The 16,368-nt window shown below is 38.9% G+C and overlaps 1 protein-coding gene across 4 annotated transcripts in view; it reads left to right on the plus strand.

Annotated features, from left to right (window-relative positions):
• Positions 1-12,909, plus strand: part of KCNC2 (potassium voltage-gated channel subfamily C member 2) — a 94,080-nt gene extending 81,171 nt beyond the window's left edge. The window contains exons 2-5 of one of the 4 annotated variants that reach the window (XM_065743269.1): positions 2,485-3,415; positions 5,817-5,984; positions 10,632-10,726; positions 11,783-11,865. In XM_065743269.1, the coding sequence (XP_065599341.1) occupies positions 2,485-3,415; positions 5,817-5,984; positions 10,632-10,693 (1,161 nt within the window). In that variant the 3' untranslated portion in view covers positions 10,694-10,726; positions 11,783-11,865. Of the gene's footprint in view, positions 1-2,484; positions 3,416-5,816; positions 5,985-9,780; positions 10,061-10,631; positions 10,727-11,782 lie in introns of those variants that run through there. The other 3 variants (XM_065743268.1, XM_065743271.1, XM_065743270.1) reach the window with 3 other exon arrangements.
• The last annotated feature ends 3,459 nt before the right edge of the window (positions 12,910-16,368 follow it).

Below are 16,368 nucleotides of genomic sequence, written 5' to 3' on the forward strand. Positions count from 1 at the left end.
GGATGCAAGATTTGTAAAGAAGCTCAGAGGGTTTGATATATTTAAAATCCTGTTTAGGCATCATTCTGTCTCCTTGGATCCTTACCACTTTTGACAGTATTCAGGACTTCAGTAAGGTTTCTTTTTTTTCCCCAGGGTAATAATATTGGATATAGAATATGTTAATTGGAAAATTCAGAATAACACTCACCTTGGCAATGTGTTAGAAATAGTGAATCAAGGAAGAAGCATTTAAAAACACTGCCTATTCAAGTACCACACCTATTTTTGAAGTACTAACATGGTGGTAAAGTGCTGACATTTAAAAGAAGATAGCCTTTGTAGCAGAGGAACAGCTGCCCTGGAAACACATTTTCATTCAGTGCATTTTACTGGGTGTACCTAAGTTTATCTCATCTTCCAGCTGTTTTTCTGTGAGATCCTGTGCTGGAAGTTCCATTTACTTCAGTGACTGGATGACTTGACTGTGATGATTGAGTTGAAGACTGGCAGTACATTTTTTAAGTCTTTAACGATCCATGTTATTTAACTGTGTTTTATGAGTATGTGCCACTACCAGAACTGAATTTCTTTATTTGTTCAACTTATCCTAGATTTGCAGTTTTGATAACAAGAGGTAGATCAAGCACGTTTAATGCAATACCATGACCTTGAGAGAGACTCTCCTTCTGTCTGAAAGGGTTGTGCATTCTGTCATTAGATACTGCTGAGTGCCTTTTGAGGCAATGGGGCAACACCCAGTTCAGGCCTGCCACTGGAGATCTTCATATGAGAATCTAATGTGTCAAAACAAGCATCACCCGGCCCTTCTGATCTATTTGCTTGTCTATATTACAAGTATTATTTTACTGCTGGGTGGTCCCCAAGTACTTAACTAGGTTATTAGTCTTAATAGCATAAATAAATTAATAGGCTTCCCTCCTTCTTCCTTCACCTGCAGAGAAGCAAGATAATAAGTATTTGTCAGCAGGGGGGCTGGAAGGACGTATAACACATTGCATTTTGCATTTTGCATTTTTCAGACTTCCTACATAGGTACAATAAACTGTAATGATCAGGTCTACGGCCAAATTCTGAGACTTTGTTTGAACATTCTTGAATATAACCAGATGTTTTCCATTAAATGGCTGTGTATATTCCTGAAAATGGATAAAATATGTATTCTTCTAAACTTGATTTCAGAAATGATATCAAATTAGAAGGCTCAGTAGTTGTCAACCTCATGAGATTTAATAAGTGTTCCATTGGGATGAGGCAGCTCTGTATTTAAGTACAGACTTGGGGATGAGAGACTGGAGAGCGGCCTGGTGGAAAGGGATCTGGAGGTTCTGGTTGATATCAAGTTGAATATGATCCAGCAGTGAACTCTGCAGCCAGTAGAGCTAAACATACCCTGGGGTGCACCAGGCTCAGCACTGCCAGCTGGGCGAGGGAAGGGGTTGTTCTACTCAGCTCTGAGCTGTGTGGCCTCATCTCAAGCAGTTTGTGGTCCATAATATCAGAAGGACATAAAATTCTTAAGAGTGTCCAAAGGGGGGGTTATAAAGATAGTGAAGGGTCTGGAGGGCAAGACATATGAGGACCAGCTGAGGTCCCTTGGTTGGTTCAGCCCGGAGTAGAGGAGCTGAGGGGAGGCTTCATGGTGCCTGCAGCTCTCACAGGGAGCGGAGGGGCAGTGCTGAGATCTGCTCTCTGTGACAGCCACAGGGCACGAGGGAATGGCATGGAGCTGTGTCAGGGGAGGGGCAGCTGGGGGAAATGGTCTTCACCAGAGGATGTGGGCATGGAACAGGCTACCCAAGGCAGTGGGCTTGGCCCCAAGCTCCCAGAGTTCAGGAAACATTTGGACAGTGCTCTCAAACATAGCTTTAGATTTTGGGTGGTCCTTTGTGGAGCTGGGAGTTGGACTCAGTGATCCTTGTGGGTCCCTTCCAACTCGTGATATTCTGTGATTCCACGAATCTATAATTCTGTGAATAACCTGTGGTCGTGAATCACTGAGATCCAAAGGAAACCTACTTTCTGTGTGTGTTTCCTAGAACGCTCTGAGGAGTTTGTCAGACTAAATATGAGCTCCTGAACCATAATCTCAAAACTGGTAGAGTCAGCCCAGGTTTCCTCCCTTCTTCAACAGCCTTAAATACTGCTGCAGCTGGTATGTATGTGGGTTGTTGATAAGAGGCCTTGATAGAATTCAGATGACTTAGCATGGATTTGAGATTTTTTTTTACCTCTTTTTGGAAGAGTTGCACCATGTTATTACAGTGTCCATCAGAAAGACTTTTCTTGTTCCCAGACTCCTAAAGTGTGTTTGAGAGCTGTCTGCCACTCTCGTCTGTCCTGGATGCAAAGTTTTGTATGTTTGAAGTTGTATATCACTTGTGCATGAACCAGTACAAATTGATAATGACCACTGATTTATTATTATTATTAATGCGAAGAGCCGTGTGGTTTTGATATCTCCTTTTCCTCTTTTTCTTTCAGTTCATCGCCTTTGCCTCCTTATTCTTCATCCTAGTTTCGATCACAACCTTTTGCTTGGAAACGCATGAGGCTTTCAATACTATTATAAATAAAACTGAGCAGGTTGTCAATGGAACAGAAACTGTACCACAGTATGAAATTGAGACAGATCCTGCCCTAACCTATGTGGAAGGAGTCTGCGTAGTATGGTTTACATTTGAATTTCTAGTGCGTGTTGTTTTTTCCCCCAACAAACTTGAATTCATCAAAAACCTCTTGAATATCATTGACTTTGTGGCCATCCTGCCCTTTTACCTAGAAGTGGGCCTGAGCGGGCTCTCCTCCAAAGCTGCTAAGGATGTACTTGGTTTCCTCAGGGTAGTAAGGTTTGTGAGGATCCTGCGAATCTTCAAGCTCACGCGGCACTTTGTGGGTCTCAGGGTGTTGGGCCACACTCTTAGAGCCAGCACCAATGAATTTTTGCTGCTGATAATATTCTTGGCACTTGGTGTTTTGATATTTGCCACCATGATCTACTACGCAGAGCGTGTGGGAGCTCAGCCCAACGATCCATCAGCAAGCGAGCACACACAGTTCAAAAATATCCCTATTGGTTTCTGGTGGGCTGTAGTCACCATGACCACCCTGGGGTATGGGGACATGTATCCACGGACTTGGTCAGGTATGCTGGTGGGAGCCCTGTGTGCGTTAGCAGGGGTGCTCACCATAGCCATGCCTGTGCCTGTGATTGTTAACAACTTTGGGATGTACTACTCCCTGGCCATGGCAAAGCAGAAACTGCCGAGGAAGAGGAAGAAGCACATCCCTCCTGCTCCTCAAGCTAGCTCTCCCACCTTCTGCAAGACAGACTTGAACATGGCCTGCAATAGCACACAAGGGGACATCTGCCTGGGCAAGGACAACCAGTTGATGGAGCACAACAGATCATCAGGTAGGACCCCACTGGAGATGCATGTCCTCTGAGAACGCTTTATAGACCAGTATGTTTGGTAGGGGTCAGAAAGCAGCCAGTCTTTCTGCCAGGAGAAGACGTAGCTCCCGCCCTTCTCCCCTCCAGTGTTTGCGTGTGTCAGTCTCATAGAGGACAAAGTAGTTATAGTGACATTCTCAAACCTCTATGTAGCTGGTCTATACAGTTTTGCTTGCTCTGTTGAGAATGCTTTCCTGCTGATGATATCAACCTTTTCTTTTGCCTGTTGTTTGTTGTGTTATATGGATGTTTCTTGTTTTTTTTTTTTTTTTTTTTTTTTTTTTCTGCATGACTGTGACTATTTGAGCAGCCACCGTGTCCCACTCTGTTGGACTCCATGGTGTTTTGCCTCAGTGTTTGTCTCTTGTGTCTGCTTTGCCTGTGCCACATCGTGGCCTGTTAAGCAAGATCCTACAAAGAAGCAGTCATTTAAAAGGAGCAGGTGCTTTACATCAAAAGCCCAGCACTCAAAGGAAATAAAGAGAAATTCTCTCTCTAGTTTTCTTTCTATTTGGCATTCTGCTTCCCTGGCTAGAAAAAAAATAAAAATAAAAATCCTTCATCTGTGTTAGAGGAGACATTGTGCAATGTTTACTAATAATTGGATGATAACAGTAAAACTGATGTACAGTTTTTCAAGAAAAATGAAAATAGCAGCCCCTCAAAACATCCATGTTATTAGTGTTGGTTTTCAGGATTTTTATTACCTTACTTTTCAGAGGATACTTTGTGCTAATTGCTTTGAAAGTATGTGATAGCTTTTGCTCCTCTGAGCCACTGCCCCACATTCCGTATTTCTTCAAATTATAGAGGAATTTTTCTCTCTCAGTATAGATGAAATATTTTTAGTAGCAGGGATTTATTTTGTTTGTTCATTTCTTGAATGCATTCTTTCTTAAGCAAAATGCAGTTTGATTACAAAGCTTACATGCCAGTCATTGGGCACCTGTTGGAAAGCTGATAATTGCTAATATGAGGAAAAAAAACCCAACAAAACAGTACACAACTGTGGTGTCGTTCAGTAACTGAAGTTTATTTTTTTCTAAAGAAGAGCCTGGAAAATCAGTTTCTGAACAATATCTTTCTTGTTTCTGTTGCTTTGTTACTGAATAGCATTTATCTTCAAAGAAAATCGGTTTCAGTATCTGAGTGAGTGTTCACAAAGTTAACACAGCTTTTTGAACATCCAAAATATATTTAGTAGGGCAGAAACCTTTGAAAGGACTCACACTGAGGGTGGAATATAGTTAGTTTTACAGTGCTTTGACTGATTTGCACTTTCAGATGACATCTTTCAAGTAATAACGGTAACAGCTTTTTCATGCCATCAGGTCCTGCCAAAGGTATTCCAAAATGGAGAAGGCTCAGTGTGATCAGAGCAAAGAGACACTTTTCTGTATCTGCCGCTTTATTTATGAGGTGGTGTAATCCTTGAAGTTAGACAGAAAACAGATACACAAAAAGAAGTAATTTTAAAATGTTAACTTTTTGGCAGTGCCAGCACTCACACTATATCTTCTGACTTTATTTCCGGTAGAAAATGCTATTATAGTAATCTGGAATTTTGTGAAAACTTTTAGGCTGAATATAGCCAGTTCACAAAAGCACATGCTCAGATTTAAATGCAAAGGTAAAGCAGAAGTCAAAACCATGCCATTACCTGTTATGTGCTGTACTAGCAGAGATTTATTTCTTAAAGTGTGGCCTGAATCTGAATCAGTAGATTTTTTTTTTTAAATAGTCCTTTTGGAGACCCAAATCAGGTGAGGTAAGAGTTTCAGTGTTTGACAAAACAAACCACACAGACAACATTTAATGTTGGGTACTTATAATGACAAGCTGGGCAAACGTGATAGCAAGTACAGAAGTGAAAACTAAATGTGCATAGTGAAACAGGCTTTAGTGTCAAATATTGATAATCAAACCCTTCTGGGGGAGGGCTTATCTTAATTAAATGCTAAGTAATATATTCTAAGCAAAAAATGACTAGCAGAACCTCTTATTTAATAGAAAGGATATTAAAAATAGTAATTACATTTTTAAATATCTGAAACTTACTATTTAGAGTCTTTAACAGGCAACTAACTGGCCTTGTTTTGCTTCTTTCTTATTTCATAGTCTAGTGGAAGCTTATGTGAGGCTTAAAAGAAAAACAGAAAAGTCAAAAGATAATTTGAATAAACAAAATACACGTTTTGCCACTTTGTACTGATTACTGATGAACTGCAATGTTGTTTTTTAATGATTTACCTTATATCTACTTCTTGAGTGATGGGAACATCTGGTGTTCTACATAAGCTCTTTGTGATGTCTCATTTCCTCATTCATTCTTGTCTGTAAATGGGCATGGTGCTTTAACCAGTGTTATCAGGTGAAGACAGTGCAGGAAGTGAGCAGCCACTCTCACCTGGTGAAAGGCTCCCTCCCATCAGACGCTCTAGTACCAGAGACAAAAACAGAAGAGGGGGAACATGTTTCCTACTGACAACAGGGGATTACACGTGTGCTACTGATGGAGGGATCAGGAAAGGTATGGACTTCTTTCATTAGATCATAAAGATCACTCCGCAATGTGCGTGTGAAAAGGAAACTTAGAGTAAAATGATGTGCACAATGCTCTTTGAGGAAAGACTGTACCACAATGTATTTTTCTTTATTCCTAGTCATTCTTTTCTTGCTTTTCTTTTAAAAACTCATTTCCTTTAGTCCTCACAAAAGTGCTTGGTGTTGGGCCTTTGTTTCACTTGTCTTCATTTGTCTGTTACTTTTTATGGACAAGCCTGCAATTCAGACTTTACTCATTCCACTACGCATCACTTGATACCATTTTTCACTCTAAAAGACAAATTGATTATTTAGTAACTTTGATCCACACTTAATAGCTTATTAAAAATTACAGTTGAATATATTATATTTAAAGATGCTATTTAGATATATATCAAAGAACAATTTGAATTTATAGTGCCACATCCCCTCTTTGTAATACGCTACCTAATGCTAAATGGTGACTGTCTCCCCCAGCCAGAATTCAACTACAATAAACAGTTCTTGATCTTGCAAGGTGCTACTGTCTTACAAGTTGTTCATTCTCTTCAAGCCTAATTGCTCCCTGTTCCGCAGGTTTGGGTTTCCCTGGTGCAGCTGTAAAACCTTTTGGCATTATGAATCACCCATGATGTGGTCACCCAATCAGGCCAAAGTTGGCTGTGGCTGGAAAGCTAACCTCAGGGCATAACCCCAAAGTAAATAATGCTAGTGGTAGTCTTGGTTTTCCTTGGAAGAGAATTGCATTTTATTTATTTTTTACTCCATTAAACTGTAGTAGTTTTAACAGTTTTCACTTTTTCTGTTTTTTTTTTTTTTTTGGGGGGGGGAAGGTTGGCCTTTTTGTTTGCTTATTTGTTTTTGTTTTTGTTTTGTCTGCAGCAAATGTAGCTGTGCTAGCCAGACCTAGACCATAAAGCAATTCTCTTGGTTAATCTGCAAATGCTCTTAATATTTCAGCAGATTTATCTTGTGAGCCAGAAATGTATGTGTATGGTGTTTGTAAAGAATATGGTTATCTCTATGCACCTACATTTTACACACTCCTGTAAATAATGTTTAGATTAAATGGGATTTGGTTGCAAACATTATTTTTGCACGTGAATTCAGGATTCTTGTCTACTGAGTGTAAGTCTTGCGTTGTCACTTGGCAACTAGGAATTATTTACAGTTTCTTTAATAGTAAGGCTCCAGTCATTTGAGGAGGTCAGAGGAACCTGAATAATGCAGACTGCCATGACATATTGCAAGATGAGGTTCTTGACTTCTTTTAGAAATGGCAGAATAAACATTTGAGTGTTGTTCACTTGGTGGTAACTGTTAATTAGAGCAGATCAAAAATAATGGGAGAAATTACCAATTGACTAGTAATGACATTCATATGACAATAAAACAACATATTTTATTAGAGGAATGCAAGGACATTTTCATTTCAAAATCTAGATTCAAGAGAATTGTCATTATTTTATAGTTTGCACTGGAAAAACAGGGCTTGAGTTCAGAACTCACTTATTCTGAATGAGAAATGTGGTTTTTGACTGACTCTAATGATAACCTTAAACTAGGTTGAAATGTTTTAGCCACTGGCTTAGAAATTTATTGTGTACAGAGTAAGGAAGCTAGCTGAAAATATTTTCAAGTAGCATACATGAATTTTTAAATTCTTGAATTTAACTTACACATCAAGTCTACTACTTTTTAATTTAATTTAATTTTTTTTTCCATTTCTTTCTTTAGATATATCCTTTGTGTTTGGTTGCTTCCTTGATTGGTTCTTAGTTTTGTTCAGTGATCGTTTGTTCTGAGCTTTTCTGCATTGGCACCTTATATCCATTTCTCAGATTATACTGAATCAGAGCTGATCCAAACCCCACTGAACTATCTGAAAATCACTGATTTTTGGTTTATGACTCTATTCATATTCTATTTCTGGTTTTCATTTTTTAGAAGTCCTTGTTTTCTTTGTTATCTTTACTATCTTCCTCTATCAGTTCTTTGCTTTTATCATTAGAAAAGTAGCAGGAATAATATTATATAAAAAAAAAAAGTAATAAAAAGTTTTTCTAGTGTCTGTATTAAAAAAGCTGCCTAATTCTTTTGATTATTTTGTAAGCACTAAGTTGACACAGGAGGTTAAACATATATCTAAGCAGTGTGCATTCCTTCTGTTCCCCTTTCAAACACGATTCTCTCAAATATGGGTAAATACTGACAGAAACTCAGAAGCAGGATAATGGATTTGGAGTGTATCAGCAGTCTGTGAAGCATCACAGTTCAACCTGCCCTTGCAATCTGGAGATAACACTGCACAATGGTTTAGCAGACATGAAGGTTGTGTTTTAAAGCATTGTGTTTTAAGTACAGATTTACAGTATGCAATTTTCAGTAGGTAAGGAATATGTTAATTGTTATGATTATATACGTTTTCACCTCTCAGTAGCTCAGGACCTGTACAAACACAAACAGAATTACAGTGTTTCACTAAAAAATATCTTGTTCTGAGGAGAACCTAAATTTAGTGTGATTTTTTTTTTTCCCGAAGAACATAATTGCTTGTGGTCTGTTATCTGGAGCCAGTAACTGTTTCAATTAGAAAACAGTCTGTTGACCTGCCATGTAATGTTTAGATAAATATATTGTCACTGACACTGTATGCTTTCTGTGGAAAAAGTCTCAATAATTTCACAGCAGGCGATTTACTTAAACGTCTTAACATGGCAAATGGCATTATAATTTTTGAGAATGGTAGGTGGTGCCAACTGAAATCAGTGAATTTCTGCTTGCAGTGAAGCATGTATCTGTGCCTTTTAGGAGCAGCATTCCATCCAGCCTGCTCTTCATTTCATTCCCCGTGCTGATATCTCTCTCTAGACCAATGGGCTGATCCTTTCCTTCATAAGTAGAATTATTCAGACACTGTTGAAAATACCTGAGTGTGAAGATTGTGAGGCAAGGCAAGCAGAGCACTCCTTTTCTAGCATAGCATCTAGAAGGGGGGAACAATCATTATGCATCTAAAAGTTATTAGCTGGAGCTCATGATGTAAACAGAAATGTCTGCAAGTGCAGTGTTCTCTCCAAATTGTGAAGCATTATGTGATTGCCTCATTTAATGACTAATTCTTTACTACTTGCTTATGTGGATTAGTATAATTTATTTCATCTCAGTCAGCTGGAGAAGTAATACAGATTTGGAGATTTAAATTGTCCAATCAGGAAGCATTTGAAAATATGTCAAACTCTGCTCTCATATTGTAATTTAACACTAGATACGAAGGTTTAAGTTTAACATTTATGCAGATGGAACTTCTTTCCATAGTATCATTCACTACTCCACAGAAATTACTTGCAAACATTTTTTCTTTTTTATTATTTCATCATTTAAAGAAAAATATAACAGAGGTAATATCATTCTAACAGCTCTTACAGTCTACCTTAATGGGATTATGCTTAGATAGTTCACCCGAAAACCCTGTTGGCACCCTTAATCTTGCACTCTGCACAGCCCTGCTGAATCCAACAGAGTGGCACAGAGTGGAAGAACAGGCCAAACCTCTGATGTGGTTCTGTGTTTAATTTCCTGGGAAAGAATAGCTGCAGTATTTCATAAATTGTTTTATTCATTAATATCTTTTGACAGTACTGTGTCTAAGCATTGAGTTCTTTTGCAGGCAAATTCCCTGAGTCCCAGATAGCTCCTTGGATTACGTGACATTGTATTGTTTGTCTTTGTCTTTTTTTTTGGCTGAATTCAACTGATGTCTGTGCATTTTTTCATACAAGGCTACGAAAAATCTCGAAGCTTAAACAACATAGCTGGCTTGACAGGCAATGCTCTGCGACTGTCTCCAGTAACATCACCCTACAGCTCACCTTGTCCTCTAAGGCGTTCTCGATCTCCTATCCCTTCTATCTTGTAAACCAGATGGCATCAACTGGCTAGATAATATTAATTCAAATACTGTTTACCAAATATTGGACATAAATGTAGCTTAAACCATAGGTTCCTCAAATACGGTATAACTCCTGCATGTCATAACTGTCAGTAGTTATAGAAGTGCCACCTGGGTAGCTGAAGAACTTTATCTTGGCTTTTGAAGATTATCTAAGGTAGCGCTCCCTCTTTGATCTACTATATTGTCCTACTTTCCTGTGGCAATAAAAGGGCAGTTAGTGGATGCCATTGGACAGTATATTCAATAAATAAGCAGTTTTTCAGGGAGATTTACTTAAAATAATGTGCTTCCAACTAATTATCCGTCACTCCATTGAACCTCCATTTCTTGTGACTCTAACCCATTCTGAAGATGTCTGGAATTGTGTCTTGGTTGCACACAATGTGACTTGGGTCTGCTCATTTGCATGGACCATCCTGTCCCCATCACCTGACGAGCCGTGTTGCCGATCGCTGAGACCACAGAGGGCTCTGGATGTGTGTTCTCACATTGTAACATCCTGCTGAAATGAAAGCACTGATAAACTGGTCTGCATGTGGGATTGTTTTTCTTTGTTCAACCCTTTCCTTTAGTTTTTAATGATCTACTTGTTTATAAATTGTTTTATTTTGTGATTAACTTACTTGGTACTGGATTACTGTATCAGAGTTCTGAATGTCTCCGGTTGTTTGCACACAGATAACTGCAAAGAGGTTGTCATTACTGGTTACACGCAAGCAGAAGCCAGATCTCTTTCTTAATGGCTTGGGGAAGGCACAAAACATGCAAGAAAGGTAAACGCCATCCAGACTTGCAATGTTAAGCTAGCAAGTGCTGCTTGGTACTGTAGTCATTTCTCTACTCCAGGGTTCTTCTACATTTTCAGAGACTGAGTACCAAGTAAAATCGAGAAGATTACTGGGGGCTTTTTTTCTGTACTACTGTAAGAGAGTAATAGATTTCAAGTGGGTTTTTTTGACCAGACTAATACCTCTGGCTCATGCGCTTTGAAAAATTCTTCAATGTTTTTTTGAGGTGCTTTGTCCTGTGTGTTGTTTGTCTGTCTGTTTTGCAACCTGTCTAATGTATTCTCCATCTGTCTCCATAAAGCACAGAGATACTCTTACAATGCCCCCTTCTTTTAAGGCTAACTAAGGACATTTTTTCTCCTTTTCTCTCTCCTTTTTTTTTTTTTCATATGGACTATACATATGTGTATAGATACATAAATATATTTTTCAAGTGCAAGTTAATATTATATAGACTAAATAACTCAGAGTGAGCACTCTGAAGATTTTTAGAGTGAGATTTAGTAACTTACAATGCTGACCAATTGCCTATTGCATCAGTCCTCCTCCTAGCAACCAGCATTCCTTACAGTTCTGAAACTGTATCTCCTCTAGTGGCTTTTTCATTCAATATAAATCTGTGTTTATGCAATGGGACAAATGCAATAGCAGATTTGATGTTGTGGGCTGATGAGGAACAATTACCCTAAAATAGAGAATTTTAGAATGACACAGGGAAGACTGTAACAACCCAAATCCTAAGAGATCCTTGAGATTGTTGAACAATCCCTGACTGTCATGTTTTATTTTTTGTTAGGACAAGAAGTAAAAATTATTGTTAACTATGTAACATGTTCTTCTGTATATAGCGTAGCCCAACAGCATGACCTGCATGACAAAATTCTTGTACAATAATATATTTAACAGAGCATACATTTCTGATATTTAGAGATGTACATTGATTTAGTTTTGGTAAAATATTGTCAATAGAGGGATAATTGCAAACAGCTTTTAGCAAAGGAATTAATATAATATTTGGTGCTGCTGTTATATTAACTACAGTGTTGTACAGAATTTATCATGGATTTTTGACTGCTGAAAAAGGGACAATGGAATTTAGCCATACCAAGGACTGTACTGGAAAGAGACTGCTGCTGCTGAATGGGCCCTGATAAACAGCTCACGCCTTGAGGAGGTCACTGAGGCTTTACATGGGAAGTAGAGCTTGTTAAAGAAGATTAAAGACTGCTCATAATTACTGCTGCCAGAGGAAGGGGTGATTAGTCACTGTTGATGAACAGCTGTAAATAAAACGTGTGTGCATGGAATATCAGTTTTTATCTATATCAAGGAAAGCTGAATTAAAGTCATCATTGCTAAGGCTCCATGCAAAGACCCACACCCCTGTGCGTATTATTCCTGGTTCCTGCAGTAAACTGTGCTGTGGATCATACAAAGACACACACTTAATAATGATAGTGATGTAAACTACATCTGTCTTGCCTTCTGTCATAACAGTGGTATTATTTGCAAAGGTCACAAGTATGATCAGAGTAAGTTTGCATAAGTTCTTGCTTTCTCAGTTTGCCATAAGCTATATTTGTATAAATTCTAGTGTACATGCCAAATCCTAGCTTTACTTTTCACTTTAATAAGAGAAATGTGACTGCAGATGAACATCACCAACTTTGTTCACAGCACACAGTCTTCTTTCATTGTTACCTCAGACTATACGTATTATGAGAAATAAAATTCTGGCAGCAAGAGTATTTTGGTTTTTTCCTTTTTTTTTTTTTAACTTTAGAATGTTTAAGACCCAACATCAAGAAATATAAAAGATGTATTAATATTATATCTTAAAAATGTATATTTTACATAAAAGAGATATTCTTTGATCAGCTACTTTCTGTGATTTTTGTGAAAAATGGATCTAGTCTATTCTATGTTTATGAGGCTTTGTAGTGCTACGATGTGGTAATTATGTTCTCTCCATCCTATTCAATGAGAAATTCTCCAAAATCTGTTTTGTCACCCTGGTGTCCCAATTGTAGGGACCTGTCCCAGTTGTGAAACTCTGTATTGTGGAACTTCTGTGAACATGTCAAGGTGCATGCACAATCCTGGTGGAAACCAGTGGCAATGTAATACCTGAATTGGAGAATAAAAGGCAAAAGACCTGGGGAAGAACTTGGAACATATCATCTGAAGTGGCTCATGCGCTTTCTTTAGCTGTATCTGTCCCTTGCCTGCCACTGGCCATCCCAATTCTCAGAGAATTTCCTAGGGCACATGAGGCCTAATTCAGAGACTAGCATGAGCTGGCTTCTAAACCAATTTAAAATCTTCCTTCCTGATAATGACCCCGTGCCTTCTTTGGACGTTGTAATTGGTCTCAGTATAATTGATCTCAAAACTGTTTTATTGCATCCTGGTGCGAAGTGAAACTAAAGAATTGATAAATGATTACTTAAAGCTTCTAATCAATTGCATTATCTGGGGTAGTCCACGAATACAGAAGCAGAATATCAGAGATGGATGAACTTGCTAGTACACCTGCACACGTGATCTGAGAGGCTGTTACTTTGGTGTTTTGGATGGGGTGTCACAATGTAAGGAAGATTCCAGAATGCAAGCTCAAAAATGGTTCAAGTTTTGCAAAATGTGTTGTAGTGACATGCCACCAAAGCTCCAAGTGCTGAGTTGGCCCAAATTTTAAAAGTTGTCTAGCTACTCTGCTCTATAAGCAGTACCCACATGAAGAAGAAGTGCAGTGGTCAACCAGGACAAGACTCACAGCCAGCTCCAGTCGAGCAGGTTTGATGTCTGCCCCAGGCACCCAGAGAGAGGTGATGGCCTCTTCTCAGTGCTACAGAGAGAAACCTCAGATGAGATGCATACCAGGTTGTACATTGCTTTGAGCAAGACAGTAGAAAACACTAATGGCCAGAAGGTGTCTAACATCTGCTGCCCCTGGGGAGTAGGAATAGACCTCTATCAACACAGAGGCCACCTTGAGTCCAAAATATTCTGATAGCAGCCATTTATCTTCCCTTTTAGCAACAAGCCTATGTTTAGATGTTTTCTTTTAAAACTGATGAGCATGACAAAGGGCTGATGAGTCCATTAACAATTCACGTGTCTTTGGACTATAACCCAAATCTGACTTTTCTAAGAGGAAGAATTTGCTTAATGACCAGCACTCAAAGACCACCCACCCCTCTTCTGGTCTCCGTCTGGCACTGGGCCTGAAGAGGGCATTTCCATGTGTGATATACCAGCCAGTCTTAATTTGTTCAGACGGAGGAAGGCTTTGAACCTTCACTTCCCTCTTCAGGGTAGTGCAGTACTTCCATCTCAGATACCTTGTAAAGGATGGGCAGCACATTTGCATCCATTTCTTCTCTCGGCCACCCTTTAAAATAGGTGGGTCAGTACCATGATCTTTTGTGGAGGGATGTGCACTCTACCAGTGTGGTATGCCTGTGCAGGGCAGGTCTACACAGGTGCCCAAGGACCTGCGCATGGAGGAAGGACTCTAGGGTCAAGCAGGAAGATACTGTGTGAAATCAGGTACCTGATGGATCATTGACCTCCGAGGGTTGGCTGTGGGAGTTTATGGGTGTGAAGAGTCTGAATGTTATATAATCCTTTTATAAATAATACTAGAAAATAAATAAGACTTGAAGATTAGAAGTCAACATGTAAACTGGAAATAAAGTTAGAAACAACGCATCCATTAAAGCAATTTACTGAGGGCTATTGTTTGTTTGCCTTTTAAAGTTGTGACCTTGTAATGTCAAAAATGTCCATCTTTTTGAAAGATAAACTAGTGTAACAACAGGATTGATGGTCAGGTCAGAATCTGTGATATATTGCAGAGATGAGCAGATTATGAGCCCTTTGGACCTTGAATGGGGTTATTGCTGTTATTCAGTCCTATTCAGCATTGAGAAAACTTTGCTGGCCCATTTAATTTGGGATGCTATATTAAAAGTCATATAAACGGGTACTGACACTGGAATTGCTAAGAAACTTGCAGGTAATTACAATTATATCCTGCTGTGTTTTGGCAGCTTTTTCCTGTGTGAAAAAAAGTTTTCATTCCTAAATATCTTCTTTACAAAATGTCTGGATTAAATTAAAACTTCTAACAGAGAAAGAGTTGTAAGGAAACCTCTGTTCAGACTGGTTCTTGAAAACCTGAGGAGGTCTGAACTGACACGAGGAACTTGCCCACGTATTTAATGTGAAGATACGAAATTAAAAAGTCATGAATGAATTAAACTATATGAAAGAGAAGGGTACTTTATCATCAGAATAAATCATGCAGAAGTCAGATTAAGGAAATTGGAATGGAAAACTGCTACTAGAAAGAGAAAATGAGTACATTAATGTGCTGTATTACAAGCGGTGCCTTGAACAATTCCGTAATAGAGCCTTTGAATACCAACTGAGTGAGAAGAAATTAGAAAAAGCAAAGGTTTCTATCAAGTTAAAATGATCAGAAATATTAATATTCTTATGAGACATTTTCATCTTTGTAATATTATTTAATTAATATATAGACAAGTTATTTTAAAACAGGTGATTACTACAGCAGAAAAATGGCTTGTGAACAAATATTGAGATCTTGGTGTATGTGTCCTCATGCTGGGGACTTAACCGCTGTGTCAGTACAAGCATTTATCTCCTTTTTAACTTGCTGGATGTCCTTCACACTGAAATTGTGGAGATGTCCAATTCCTGGCTCTAGAGATGTAGGAATGGAACATTGTGGCTCCATGGGAAGGGAATTCATGCCCGTTAGCTACCTGGGACCAGTGTGCATGCCAGCTTCCCACGTGAAGCACTCCAGTGCAGAAGCACCTCAATCCATGATCTACCTATGGCTTCTCATTAACTGCTGGCAACAAATGTGTGCTTTCCCCACTGCCTCATCACCTCCTCCCCAGAAGGTACCTCTATCTTGCATTTTTTTCTCATGAGCATGTTGATGAACAGCTGACAGATTTCAGATTTCTGCTTTCACAGCTTCACATTCCCAGATGGCGGTATTCTACCAGATTTGGGGGGAAAGAAAAGGAGGTGGGCACTTTTTGCAAATTTGGAACTGAAATGCAATGTATCTTCTTTAACATCTCTGTTATCTGCAGGTGGAAGTCTAGAGATCAGTTTAAAACAAAGACCACAGCCAGACTATCCTGAAACTTGGAAGAGTTCATTTTATCCTCCACACCTGTTTTGAGGATTGCTGCATGGTACTATTATATGAAGCTCTCAGCTTTCTCCCCAAACAGGATTTGGGGATAAGCTGCTAGGGCAAGACAGAGAGTACTGTTCTATGATATGTGTTCTTGCCACATGTCTGTGACCCCTATAGGACTGTAAATGTGAATTGCAATATGAAAAGAGAGATATTGTTTAGGAAATACTGAGGCTGCAGTAGATGGTTGTAATCCATCTTTGATTAGCAGAATAGTGCAGGCAACCTTTCTTCAAAGAAGAGCAGCACTAGACCTGCATAAAATAATGAAAGTGCAAATTGTTTCCCTTGACCTTAAGACTACTTAGTTGCAAAAGCAGCAAGATCAAACTTATTTAGGAATCTTGGCCTTTGCAATGAAACAAAGCAAAATTCCGTCAATAGG

The sequence above is a fragment of the Cyrtonyx montezumae genome, unplaced genomic scaffold, assembly GCF_038088225.1.
Source record: "Cyrtonyx montezumae isolate F1298 unplaced genomic scaffold, pur_monq_1.0 scaffold_3, whole genome shotgun sequence".
NCBI lineage: Eukaryota > Metazoa > Chordata > Aves > Galliformes > Odontophoridae > Cyrtonyx > Cyrtonyx montezumae.